We start from the raw sequence: 14,796 nt of genomic DNA on the forward strand, positions 1-14,796 counted from the left end.
TAAATAAAGCTACTAAATTTCTCACATTTCTGGTCGGTTAAACTTCATTGGATTCTGTGCCTTTTTGACAACTTTTCTGGGTGAAATAATAGGTTGTTACTGTTGACGTCATATCTGACATAAAAAGAGGATCATCATTTTAACTCCTTCCATTAATCAATTACATTACATACAGGCATATACAATATTAAAAATAATGTATACACTTAGAATATATTATAAATTAGGCCTTAGTTAAGCTACTTTAACATTTAAGTAGCTTTGATAAACGTAACTTAAAAAAACACTATTATTTGAGTTAAGACAGCTCAAACATGCATTGTAATCTGGGACTAATCTCTGAAACCAGGCAAAAAATTTACCAAATGAATCATATATACACATATATCCTGACCTTTTAAAGCACCCACATTTGGACAATATACACAAACTACAAATATCTCATGATCACATCTCAAGATCTATCTGAATTAGTTCATTAAATCACAGTCGTCCTGTGTTAATAACTCAACTAATCCCTTCTGAATAGTGCTTATGTGACAATTTACGTAAGAATGGATTTATGAATGATTAGCGCACATTTGTTCAGCTTGTTTTTGTGTATAAGTCCCATTGTTGGTGCGTGTGTGTGTTCACGCTGTTACCCTGAACACTAACAGCATTCTCTGTGGCTGTGTGTGGTGTACTCAGATATTGATTTTCCCTTGTGTAGAAGAAATTGTTCATTATGTTGCTGTACCTCTTCTCCATATGGACACGATACACTGTGTTGCTCCATGAGAACGGAATCCTTCTCTCTTCTGTTCATTCTGTTCTGTTCATCTCCATGTGTCCACTCCTGTAGTCGGCTGAATGCACTGTATGCGGGTGATTCTAAAATGAAGGGAATTTTTGACTACTTGCAGTCTTGAAAAATGAAACCTCTTCAAACGGTTTCACAGTGTTTTGGCAGCTAATCTTCTACAGATTACTACAAACCTCTCAATGCCAAGGCTTTTGGAAAAAGGAGTTAGCTTCACTATAAACTACTTGCAAAAAGGAGCTAAGATATATTTAAATATACAGATAACCAATCGATTTGAAAAATCTTTAACTTTAACACTTTAGTTTAGGGTCCAGTTCTCACTACTAACTATTTTCTTATTTGCATGCATATTACTATGATAATGGCTGTTTGTTAGTACATATAAAGCACATATTAATGCATTATTGTGCATGACCATTCTACATCCTTAATCCTACCCAGTAAATCAACTTAACAACTACCTTACTAACTACTAAAAAGCAGTAAATAACCCATTCTAATTTATATAACTGAGTCATTTACAACAAAATAACCATTATAATTTATTTAACTGAGTCATTTACAGCTGAGTATAATTAAGTAAAGAGAGTGAACAACAGCATTTAACTAACTGTATTTATTTATTCAAAAACAGGCAAACTACTGGTTCCTAAAGTAGTCTAGTCTAAAAGTCACGGGTAAAGGACAAGCCCAAAATAATCTGATTCTTGCAAATGTTTAATTTCAACACACTTAAAAATTCCTCTAATTAAAGAATCAACCATAATTGATTGATTGTTTGAGTGTGTGTGTGTGTGTGTGTGTGTGTGTGTGTGTGTGTGTGTGTGTGTGTGTGTGTGTGTGTGTGTGTGTGTGTGTGTGTGTGTGTGTGTGTGTGTGTGTGTGTGTGTGTGTGTGTGTGTGTGTGTGTGTGTGTGTGTGTGTGTTTGTTTGTGTTTTCACCTTCCCAAGCTTTGACCTCTGTAACCTCTTTGTTCCACCTCTAGGTCATGTCCCTGTCTAGCCGCTGGTCCCTGGGGCATATTTTCACCCCGCACCGTCCTCCTCTTCATCCTTCTCCTCTTCCTCATACCTCCCGACTCCTCCATCATCCACATAAACTTCACTTTCAGGTCTTCTTGTATTTTCCTTTCCTTTATTTCTTTCCCCCTTTTTATTTTTAGTGCTGTCAATGACTTCATTTATTTGTGTTATTTAATTAGTCACACTAAATTACTGCTAAATTGATAGGCCATTTATTTGTTTGTTTTTGACATTTTTCTCAACCTTTCTCTTTTTCACTTAATTTATAAAAGGAAAATTCCTGGTTAAAGAAATAATCGGAACATCCTTAAAACAACGACAAAAGAAGAAAACATTAATATATGTACAATGGAAGTCTGTGGGGCAACAGCTACAGCATTGCCCCACAGTAAATGCATAATTGTTGTTGTTTTTACCAACTGTGACAAGAGAAATCATTTTCTGAGGTAATTAACACCATATCGCAGATGCTGGCGATCTCTCTCTCTCTCTCTCTCTCTCTCTCTCTCTCTCTCTCTTACCCATAAATATTCCTTTAACTGATTTCATTATTCATTATTTAACTTTTTGTTCAGTTTGCTCTGTTTGTTTGATCTCTTCTTTATCTGAATCCTCCTTTCCTGTCGTCCTCTGACGGTCTGTCCATCTAGATCATCAGCTGACTAAACAAGGATAGAAATATTTCAGCATCTCTTATCCAAGACACCAACTCATCGTTCCCTGAGAGCGTTATCAAACCATTAAGCTCCTTTTCAGGTCGATGCCTCATACTAGAGGTTTATTGCGTAAGATAAGGGACTGTTTCTTTTTTTTAAGCATTTGGATGTGGAGAAGAATGAAGTTGGTGTGGGTGTGTGCATGTGTGTGTTTGAGAGCAGTCAGAGGTAGCCAGGAAGAGCGAGGATTATGTTATTTAATATTCATGCGGCTGCATATGGAAAAACCTGATAAAGAACTCAAGACAAGCCAACAGCAGACGTAAAGGACTCTGCGTTTGTGTGCGCATGTGTTCGTTCCTGTAGAGATTCACATTTCTGAGCCATGTATAGCTCAGCTTTATGTGGAGCAAGGCTGAGCTGCCGTGGCAACAAGGAACAGTGTTTTGATTGGTTGATAAATATGTACTAGTTGTAGGGTAGTTTTGACCACAGCAGATTTGCAAGATGGAATTTATGTCACCGATACTTAATATAACAAATGAATTAGTTTGATGTTACAGGTTTAAAAATAAAAATGATGTAATGTGGAGTTAGTTCACTGTTTTTGTGTTGGTGTGACAGTCAGAGGCCATGTGTGGCTACCACATCACACACCCCTCTCTCTCTCTCTCTCTCTCTATCTCTCTCTCTCTGACTTAAGAGGCAGGCACACTAGACTTGAGACCCGTTCACTCCAAGAACAATAACTATAAAGATAACTATATTAGCGTCCACACCAGCGGATGATATTGTTCTGTTTATTCCAAGCTCGTGCTTGTCTGTCACTTTAAATGCTCAAGCTCGTTACAGCAGGATGAATTCTGATTGGATGTCAATGTTTTTATAGTTCATCAGCTGGAAAAATATCGTTCTGATTCCAACATATCGTTTCTCTTTGCCGTTTTTGTTATAGCTGTGGTGTGAACTCTGCTATTCTTTAATATTGAGAATTGATTTTATCTTTATCTTTATAGGTATCGTCCTTGGTGTGAACGGGCCTTGAAGCATGTAAATTACTTCAGATTCCATATATGAGAAACAGAATATGATATAACTATAAACTTATTATTACATCATCATTATAATTGTAAATAATAAAATTAATATGAATAATATAGGTAACATTTTTGTGTTAGGATTCATTAACTAGCAACACTACTTTTTCAGCATTTTCAATGTAGATTCCTGATCATTTCTATGTTTTAAAAATAGTTGATGTATTATAAATGAAGATGAATGAAAAAATCTATATTTTTATAAACCTTTTAAAGGATACCTCGGGTCTTTATCGACCTGGGACATCATTCACTACACTCCCCCTCATTTTTTTTTTTTAAAGTTAGACATCAAACTTCTTAGTATTCCTATTCATTATAAACAATATAACAATAAAGAAATGTATAAAATAATGTCTTTTTTTTGCGACCCGAGGTATGTAATAGTGTAAGTGTACTTTTTCTGCGCAACAATAAGTACAATTCACCTTTATTCCTGTCTGATACACAATGATGTATTTGTATTAGTGTCACTGTCACTTGATGGTGGACGTTTAACTAATGTTAAGCAATTGAACCTTGTTGTAAAGTGTTACTTTAATATTTTTTTTTCAACCATTAATGAAAATTGACCAAATGAGAGTTTCATCCATGTTTGATTTTTAGCAAGGAAGTCAATTTGTGATGTTTATATCCTGTTTTGGTCAAACTTCTTTTCGCTTAGGTCTTCAAAACTGTAGTAGTACGCAAAGAAAGACACAAATTTTGCAGATAGGCATAGGAACGAAAGCGAACAATATGCAAGATCTAGCTTGACCGTCCATAACCCCCTAAATTACTAGCACTTACTGACCGGCTGTCTCTTTCTCCTGTGTGCACCTCAGATGGAGCAGCCCTCAATGGATCAAAAGGGCCACGCAAACGTCCCATGGATAGTCGAGCCAGGACAGGAAGCCAAAAGAGGAGCCAACACCAAGTATGAGACCACTATTTTCTAATATACACCCAAAATACTGTCCACTCCTGTGTGTGTGCCTTACAGAGAGCGCCCTCTAGAGGCCCCCCACGGAGCCACGGGCCCAGTGACCTGTGACAAGCCCGCGTCTCTCCGCCCGGCCAAGCCCGCCCGTTTACCGTGGCTTCTGCATGATGACGCTGCCGCTGTCTATTCTCTCCTTCGATCTATTGCCCCGCTCTTTCTCTCTATCTCTTGATCTCTCTCGCCCCCCTCCCCCTCACCTCTCTGGCCGCAGCACGATAAGGGAAGGTCAGCCTTCAGGCCGCCATGCTGCCGATCCTCCTCCAAAACACACAAAAAAGTGTTGCAAGCGGTTGTTTTTCATTCAATTTTTCCCCAAACTCCTCTCTTTTTATTTCTCCTTCCCTCCGTACCTCGCTATTCTTTCCTCGGCTTCTTCGGGAAGCGCCTCTTCAGCCTTTCCCCACTTCCCCCTCGACTGCTTGAATGACAACTTAAACCGTAATGCTGCTACAAGCCTTATAAACACAAATGCTGTTTGTAGAGTGGGAATTTGCTATCTTTCTTTCTTTCTTTCTCTCTGACTAGACAGCATAGGGTTAGCGAGGGCGAAGGCTCATGGGAGGGAAACGGAGAGATTTTTGTGAGGTGGGGCTTTCAAAACAGCTGGCATAGAAGCGGAGATTGGACTTCACCCAAAGGACATTTTGCTTGAGTTGTTTGTTTCGTCTCGTAGCGAAGTTTTCATTTTTAGTACCAGCGCTTGTCGGAGAGAAAAAAAAATAACTGTAATTTAAATTCCCTTATTTTAGGGGAGATTTTTTTTCTTAAACAGCACAAGAGTTACGAGCTTGTTTTAGTTAGTCAAAACGTAAAGGTAATTTGTGGACGCAGAAGTATGTCAGATAGCATTTAAAGGAGGCTTATTTTACGACGAGACATCCGCCAAAAAAAAAGTGTCTCAAATCGCGCGTTTTCCTTCCTTTCCAAATGTTTTTTTCCTGTTGTGTTTTCTTTCTTTCCCTTTTTTTGGTGTTGCCTATGAATGAAAACCCGAGAAAACCGAGCCAGTCCTGAGACATGCAGTGTAGTTGATGGAAAGCATGCAGTCCATGTGAACTGGAGAAGGGGGGGCTTTTTTTGATGGACACTTTGGATAAGTGATGTGATTTCATTCACAGGGCAATGGCGGACGCCCATGTCTATTACAGTGGAATTCAGAGAATGTAGCCTGCCCCTAACATGGACCCTCAGTCTCACTGCATTGCAAATAAGGACCGCAAATACGGAACCTAAAAGCGTCACCGGAGCCTCTCGTAACGCATGTGTAAGGATTCGCACGAGGACTTGACGCGTACAAGGACTGCCGACGTGGACCCGTGGCCTTTTAACGAAACACTCGCATGCACGCGCACACATACACACTCACTGCATAAAAACAATAGGAGGAGACTGTGGGAATTGAATGTACACTTTTCAAGAGGCAGCGATTCGAGTTGCGTTCTAAAGGACAGCGGCCGTCACGGAACTTTGTCGCGCGAGAGACGGATCGGGGAAAGGCGAGAACCGCGGAGACGGTCTCGCTACGGCAACTCGGACACACTACATTGACTTTTCACTAAATGTCTAGTCCAAAATACCATGGCATGTCTGGACTGGGATAAAAACGGACTTTTACATGAATTGCTGTATTTTTTTTTCTGTTTTCTTTGTTTATTTCTTTCTTTCTCTCTTTATTTTGTTTGTTTGTGGTTAATGATCTAAAAAAAAAATGAATATGCACAATGTGAACGAACTCATTGCACTGGACAACCATGAAATGGATGCGTCTCGTGCCAAAATCACTACAGAATGGTTGTTAACTTCATTGGCGGCGCCATGCAGATTATTATTGATATATACTGTTTAATAGAGAACTATATTACCATTACTGTAATATTTACAATTATTATAATTATTCTTATTGTGCAATTCTTGTCTGATGTTGTCTTAACGTTACATTATTTTTATATGACGCGTCAAGCTTGAATATGCAGCCATCCGAAAAAAACAAAATCTTGTAGTACTACAGAGGAACCGAATGTGTGGATGGCTCCACTTGTGTTTCAGATGAAAATATAAAAACAGATCTTATTTTCACTCATTGTCACTGTAGAATTTTGCCACAGTTCTGTAAATAAATATTTTGTTGACTCATTGTTCATATACGTTATTAAAAAAACAAACCAAAAAAAATGTATAAAGAATGACAGAATAAAAAAAAATCCAATAAATGATATTGCGAAACAAGGTACAACATTTTGCAGGCAGGTCAAAGTTCAACACATTATAACTAAGTATGAGCAACCGGTGGATTTGTGACATCATTGCGGACTAACATGTGTAGATAGGCTTGGGCTTCCAGCACACAGATTTTGTAAGTTTGGTCTTTATTTATATTCTTGCAAAGCACACGGAATAAATCCGGATTGTAGAACCATTGTCCTTTCTGTGGCCTGTGTTCCTTCCTTTCTTGTTTTTTATTTTATTTGTCCATCTACTGTATAGAGTGGTGCAGGGATGACTTCAAAACCCGGCAGACTAATTTGCCACTGGAGATTTTTCAATGGCATTTTATAATGGGGGTTTTCAATTCATGAGTAAAATAAATCCTGTGGTAAACATAACTTGATGATACTTTGACATTGTACTGTACAATGTGCACGCACACCCTCACACCCCAAACTTGTCTGATCTAGTTACTTATTAGAAACATAAATTTTCTAAAATAAACCACTGCTTAAAAATGGCAATGTCAAGTAATGTTTCTGATAAGTTGAAAAAGCCCATTATAAAAGGTCATTGGAAAATCTCCAGGCGAATTGTCTTATCTACTTATGTAACTTACTGTTGACTTGTTCTACCTCTCCTTGTAACTTACCGTTGACTTGTTCTACCTCTCCTTGTTTCTATCAGAGTAATGTTTCTACCCATCAATATTCTATCTCCGTCCGTCCATCCATCCATCCATCGGTTCTATCTACCTGCTGTTCCGTCACTTTTTCTTTCTATGTAGGCCTATATCGAATGATTGTTTGTATTATTTATTTGTGAATGTACTTATCAGTGGCCTCTGGGGAGCTGGCCCAAATTACAACTGTGTAAAGACAGGGAGTGTGTTAAAAGATGTGTTCTGATAAGGATTTAAGTGTGAGTTTCTGGATAATATCTCCCTCAGGCTGGGTGACATACGGTTCACTTCTTGTGCACTCTGTTTCCATGGTGCTCGTACAGTCTGTTTAATACAACTCGGTTATGTTGCAGTAACACATCTTGAGAAACACAGCCAGCATAAGACAATCGACTCGGAAGAGGCAACACTTAAAGAGCAGACAATTGTAGCCTAAATCATAGAAACGATTGTTACGTTGATAGATTACTCGGTTGTTTTACTTAATAGTTTCTATAAACTTTTAAATCAAACAATAGAGAAGTTCATAAAGCTTTTCTGTGAGATGTACATCTAACAGACATTTATAGCCTCGATTTCACCTGCAGTGCGTTTTATTCCCCAATCTGTAAAGCGTTTACTGCATCTTTCTGTCAAGAGCCTTATAAAGCAGACGGCATTTCAAGAGCCGTTTACATCAGAGAGATATATGTCCGTGAGGTGAGATGATCCGACAGACGTCAACTTTTATCAGATATCCTTCACTCTCCGTTTCAGTTCTCACAAAAAAGATAGAATGAGAGAGATAATGGGATAACTGTAGTCTCGCATCCCAGATGGTGCGTATCCCGAAGCCTTTGACTAAATTAAGCGTCAGGGGATAACCATTTATGTAATTATCTTACAGATCAATTAATTAACACTTACAGAATGTGCCAAATAGATTTCTGCAGCGATATCAAAATAAAGTAGGCTTTATGATCGTTCAACTAGTTCAGTCATGTTGATATAAAAAGAACAAAGAGAGATGCCAGAGCCCAGAATATGTGAGAACTGGGCCAGAGCTTTAGGAACACAATATCAAACTGTAGGGAGCAAAAACAACCCTCACCTGACGAAAAGAACAAACTGTGCTTGCCTAATGTAAGCAAATATTGAAGATTAAAATCATTCCAAAGTAAAGCTATATCGACAACTAATCGTATGTGGTTACAGCTCTGATACGTAAAGCTAACCCAATATGTATTTCCTAAAATAGGCTATTATTTGTGTGCTAATGATTATTTTAGGTGTATCAATAAGCAAAAGTGAAACATGAATCAACATTTGCAACCCATTTTACTTTTGTAATGTTAAAGTCGATAATCAGGGAAGACGACGTGGGTTCCCTCCGGGATTTCTAATGGGCTCTTAGTAGGCATGTGTTCTGTTTGAATGTAAAATCAGGTGTGTGGTTAATATTAGTTTTGTTCATCATCAACATTAAATTAGTCAAAAGGTGCATTCGCGCCATGTCGTAATTGCCGTAACGATTCTGAACTGTGAACAAGTTCTTTGTAGAACTTGTAATTACAAAATGTCATTTTCTGAGAGATACAACTTGTACCATGTGGCCACTGTACCACCTGAACACTGCAGATTTAAAGGGATAGTTCACTCAAAATGAAAAATCTGTCATCGTTTACTCATCCTCAAGTTGTTCCAAACCTGTATGAGTTTCTTTCTTCTGCGGAACACAAAAGATGATGTATTGAAGAATGCTTGTAACCAAACAGTTGTGGGGCATCATTGACTTAAATCAGGGATGGGCAACTCCGGTCCTCGAGGGCCACTGTCCTGCAGAGTTTAGCTCCAACCCTGACAAAAAATATTTTTTAGTAATCCTGAAAACATTGATTAGCTTGTTCAGGTGTGTTTAATTAGAGTTGAAGCTAAACTCTGCAGGACAGTGGCCCTCGAGGACTGGAGTTGCCCATCCCTGACTTAAATGGTTAACCACATTCTTTAAATTATGTTATGTTATCTTTGTGTTCAGCGGGAACAAAGAAATCGGTGTGTTCGATTTGAAGCCTGCAGAACAATCGGCGAAAGACAGCAAAGTACAGTGAGAGCGATTCGAAAGCGCACACACAGCTTTATTTATGACAATTAATGGGGTGAATGCAGAAATAACTTAAACATAAAAACAACAAAAGTAGGCTTATCTGTCTTTGTATAAGTTTCTAACTAAAGGTGCTATATAAAGATCGCAATTGTTGTCCTAATTGTGTAGTTGGACGATTACATTGTGTAGTCAGCGGCATGAATATATGCCTGTACGTCTTTTATTTTTTCCCTGCAGCGTCAGCAATGAATCATTCACAAAACTACCAGGAATGTGTGTAAAGAAAGCAGAATTAATTACATGATTTGATTTGTTTGATTTCATGTTGACTTTATTACACAGGTAGGCTACTGCGCAAAGAAGGTAGGTCTATGTATAAAAAGATGCCAAAGATGCAAGAGTGCCATTGTAAGGTAAGGAGTGAACTAATCATCCCATAAACCACTATGATGAAGTTGTGTCAGTCAGTCTGAGTTTTGTGTCATATGAATGCATCTTCTTAATAAGACACTCGGTTATGCTGAAACTTAAACACACCTGAAGCAGCTAATGAAGCACGCGGGCTACACCTGAAACCCGGTGTGCGTTTCCCTTTCACTCTTAAGGGGCTTTGACACCGGGCAAGTTTGCTGCGGTCTGAATCTGAGTGCGAATGTTCCCGGCGCCGGTGTCGTATCGTCCACCGCACAGCGAGGGGGCTCTTGCTCTAGTAAAAAGGGTCTGGCAATGCCTTTGTCCCTGCAGGTAGTCCTGGTTTCGGCTGGCTACCATGGCGCACTCTTGTATCCGCAAGACAGCTTTCACACGACCAATTTTTCTCGTGAACCGTGCTCAGTTTCCAAAAGAAACTGACCTGTTTAAAGCTCCGAAAAGGTCAAATGTGAGTAAATGAATTTTGAATTGTAATATTTGCTTAAGTTCTTCTTTTAACAGATATAATGGAGGCTTCCATGCGGTCAAACATTTTCATAAATAATCAAATCTTTCAAACACAGTCAGCATCTAGAAGCAGTGGAAATTGTCGGCGTAATTGTTGTTGTATATTTTGAACCCGATCTCACCGTTCCGTCGACCCGTTATTACCTCCGTTGTTACCTTTGAAAACAATGACGTGTGCCAAAAGTTTAGATGCAATAACAACTGTTATTTTTGTGGGGTCAAAGTCATCAGGTACCCCTTCCGGAGGTGAGACGAAAGGGCAATTTTGGGAGGATGCCCAGCATCCTAAAGCCAGCTGCCATGGCAACACTGGCCACTAGCCCATTTGGGGCTTCACCTCCTCTGCGGTCCACAACGGGAGAGGCGAGAGAGAAACGACTGCTGCTGAAGAGCTACATTCATCTGTCAACGAGGCCAGATGCGAATCAAGAGGGGGCAGACTTTTAGCCGAAGGAGCGATCTAGAAGGAAATAATGTTCCTTAGTAACACAAGAACGAGGTATTTTTAGGTCGAGTCCTTTATCTGTCAGGCCGCATTGCACTCCTGACTCGACACATTTGGGCGTTAAAGGCCAAAGGCAGCTCAGGGTAGTATAAAGTATAAATACTTTAGAAAGACAGTGGGGAAACGAGGCTCTAAGTATTAATACTTTGGAAAGACAGTGGGGAAACGATGCACTAAGTATTAATACTTTGGAAAGACAGTGGGGAAACGATGCACTAAGTATTAATACTTAGTGGGGAAATGATGTGCTAAGTATTAATACTTAGTGGGGAAAAGATGCGCTAAGTATTAATACTTAGTGGGGAAACAATGCGCTAAGTATTAATACTTTGGAAAGACAGTGGGGAAACGACGCGCTAAGTATTGATACCTTGGTAAGACAGCCAAGGTATCTTCTTGCGTTCCTCGGAAGAAAGAACTTCCTGTGGATGTGTAATGTATGAAAAGTTTTTTGGGTGAAGCATTCCTTTAACAACAAAGGCAACACGTATTTCTTCCGCAAATGACGTTTGCTCGCACAGCTTCAGGATCGCGTCCAAAGCTCCGCAGGCATGGCTTTGGCATCTGTTCTCTCTCCGCTTGGCCCTGCTCCACCTGACCTGACGAGAGCGAGCAATAAAGTAGCCACCGACCCTGAGAGCAGCTGACAGGAACCGTTCTCAGGCCAAGGTTCGCTAGCGGAGGCAGGGGATGCACGGGATGCACATGATGCGAGTCAGAGCAAGCAAAGCCTTGTAGAAATGGCATGTCCAGGTACTGATCTTGTGCTTTTGAAATGAAATGGTTAAAAGGGGTTCGTGGCACTTCTGTTGAAAAAAAATAACCTTTGAAGTTGGATTGTGTAAAATGTGTAACATGAAATGTTTGAAGGATATAATGAGCAGGAATCATGTGGTTGAGAATTTGTACTATTTTTGGTGCAACTTGGTGGCAAGTGACTTACTGGCTTACTTACTAAATATGTGAGAGTGTTGAATGTCAGGTAATATTGGTTAGCAATAAAACTGTAGAGCAGGGGTGTCAAATGTTGCTCCTGGAAGGGCCACTGTCCTCAACTCGCCTCACCTGCCTGCAAGTTTCTAGTCTGCCTAGAAAGACCTTGATTGGCTAGTTCAGGTGTTGAATTGGAGCTGGAGCTGAACTCTACAGGACAGTGGCCCTCTAGGAGCAGGATTGGAGGTATCTGGTGTAAATGCATTTGATCATGTAATTTAAATCCACTCCACAGACTTTTATGGGCAACCAGTGCAGAAAATTGAAGTGTAGATTTTTTCGGGCATAATCAGGCCAAAAAGCCTGCTTAAAAATGGTTTGAAATGTGTGTAGTTGACAAACAGAATCAAAATGATCTGCGTGCTTGAATAATCAATGTATCCTGGGAAGAGAGAACATCACTTGCCCTATTTCAAACATCAGTTATGCAAGGAGAGGGCCAAAAAAGTAGACTTGGTAGAAGGTGTTGCATTTGGGTGGGCTGTGGGATGCTATGATGGGTTATGTAATGGTTTGAGAAACTGTGTGTGTGTTTTTCACTTGACCTCCAGCAGCATTTCAGCAGAACATACTGTAAGAGGTGAGAATGTCCTGAGGAAAACCTGTACATTAAGATCTATCTTCCTGCAGTTAACTAACTTAAATGAAACACCAATCTTTAATGATTGTCCTTTTTTTGACAAATGATATTAGTTTAGTTAGTTGGTTGAGGACTGTCCTGGAACATGATTTGGCAGCCATTTCCATGCAATGATTGAGAATGTACAGTAGCTGTGATTTGAACAAACTTTCATCATTCAGTACATGTGGTAAAGGGTCTGCACGGGCCTGCCTGATGTTTACATCACAAAAGAGGGAATTAACTGAACATGTCAGCTGCTACATGAGCTGCAAATGAGTGTACAGTGAGGTAAGACAATTTTAGTTACACAGTTAATTGAAAGTGCTTTACATAGAAGGAATGAAAATATATTAAAACAGTTTCAAATAAAAAGGCAGATGCAAAAATAAAGTGGTGATTCTAAAGCATTATCAATGCTTTTAACATTTTTATTAGTACAGATAGCAAATGGTGCCTTTTATGAATATGTAGAGGTCACAACACATGAACCACACCTCAATGCCTGTGGCACACTGAATCAAATGGATTCAAAGCTCAGTGAGAAATGTGTGATGCAGAAGTACAAGCATGACCTCAGAGTCAGCTGTTTGAATTCCCAGGAAGATCAATGCTAGAGTGGCAGCTCAAGCTGCAGAGCAATGTATGAGCAGCTGGATGGAACGTGCAGCTGAGCTGATGGAAGTTGGAGTAGTGTTTGTTGTAATGAAGTATGGGGAGTAAATGTGTGAGTTGGCCAACACAAACCATCAATGAACAAGAGTGTAGAGGAAATGCATTTATTAGTACGTATTAATACTTTGGAAAGACAGTGGGGAAACGACGCGCTAAGTATTGATACTTGGTGGGGAAACGGCACGCTAAGTATTAATACTTTGGAAAGACAATGGGGAAACAGCGCGTCGTTTCCCCACTGTGTTTCCAAACTTAGGCTGTTAAGTATTAATACTTCAGAAACACAGTAGGGAAACGATGCACCAAGTATTAATACTTTGGAAAGACAATGGGGAAACGACGCGTCAAGTATTAACACTTTGGAAAGACAGTGGGGAAACGGCACACAAAGTATTAATACTTTGAAAAGACAGTGGGGAAACGATGCGCTAAGTATTAATAACTTTGTGGGGAAACGACGCGCTAAGTATTAATACTTTGGAAAGACAGTGGGGAAACGATGCGCCAAGTATTAATAAGTTGGGAAACGACGCGCTAAGTATTAATACTTTGGAAAGACAGTGGGGAAACGACGCCAAGTATTAATACTTTGGAAAGACAGTGGGGAAACGGCACGCTAAGTATTGATACTTTGGAAAGATAGTGGGGAAACAACGGGCTAAGTATTGATATTTTGGAAAGACAGTGGGGAAACGGCACGCTAAGTATTAATACTTTGGAAAGACAGTGGGGAAACGACGCCAAGTATTAATACTTTGGAAAGACAGTGGGGAAACGGCACGCTAAGTATTGATACTTAGTGGGGAAACGATGTGCTAAGTATTAATACTTTGGAAAGACAGTGGGGAAACGGCACGCTAAGTATTGATACTTTGGAAAGACAGTGGGGAAACGGCACGCTAAGTATTGATACTTTGGAAAGATAGTGGGGAAACAACGGGCTAAGTATTGATATTTTGGAAAGACAGTGGGGAAACGGCGCGCTAAGAATTAGCACATCGTTTCCCCACTAAGTATTAATTCTTAGCGCGCCGTTTCCCCACTGTCTTTCCAAAATATCAATACTTAGCCCGTTGTTTCCCCACTATCTTTCCAAAGTATTAATACTTAGTGGGGAAACGACGCCAAGTATTAATACTTTGGAAAGACAGTGGGGAAACGGCACGCTAAGTATTGATACTTTGGAAAGATAGTGGGGAAACAACGGGCTAAGTATTGATATTTTGGAAAGACAGTGGGGAAACGATCACTGTCTTTCCAAAGTATTAATATGTAGCGCGTCATTTCCCCACAGTCTTTCCAAAAACATTATAAAGTAATTCCTAACCCACACATAAAAAAAACCTTGTCCCATATCCCAACCACTGTACATTTTGTACATCTCCGTCACACCTCATTCAAATCTGATGGAGACATACAAAATGTATAGTGGTTGGGACAAAGTTTAGTACCACTAGTGCTTCCAATCTTTGCTCCCTATATCCCAATTCCTATTCATTGGGATACATGAAACAAACATTGGAAGCACTAGA

General features: G+C 39.6%; 1 protein-coding gene across 8 annotated transcripts in view; it reads left to right on the top strand.

Annotated features, from left to right (window-relative positions):
- anks1b (ankyrin repeat and sterile alpha motif domain containing 1B) overlaps window positions 1-6,981 on the top strand; it is a 163,775-nt gene extending 156,794 nt beyond the window's left edge. For 7 of the 8 annotated variants that reach the window (XM_077234313.1, XM_077234314.1, XM_077234315.1 and 4 more), the window contains 2 exons: window positions 4,406-4,497; window positions 5,682-6,981. In XM_077234313.1, coding sequence (XP_077090428.1) covers window positions 4,406-4,497; window positions 5,682-5,730 — 141 coding nt within the window. In that variant the 3' untranslated portion in view covers window positions 5,731-6,981. Of the gene's footprint in view, window positions 1-1,791; window positions 1,918-4,405; window positions 4,498-5,681 lie in introns of all 8 variants that reach the window. The other variant, XM_077234320.1, reaches the window with a different exon arrangement.
- The last annotated feature ends 7,815 nt before the right edge of the window (window positions 6,982-14,796 follow it).

Source organism: Siphateles boraxobius, unplaced genomic scaffold, assembly GCF_051911475.1.
Source record: "Siphateles boraxobius isolate OS27281-9 unplaced genomic scaffold, OSU_SipBor_1 19, whole genome shotgun sequence".
NCBI classification, from domain to species: Eukaryota; Metazoa; Chordata; class Actinopteri; order Cypriniformes; family Leuciscidae; genus Siphateles; species Siphateles boraxobius.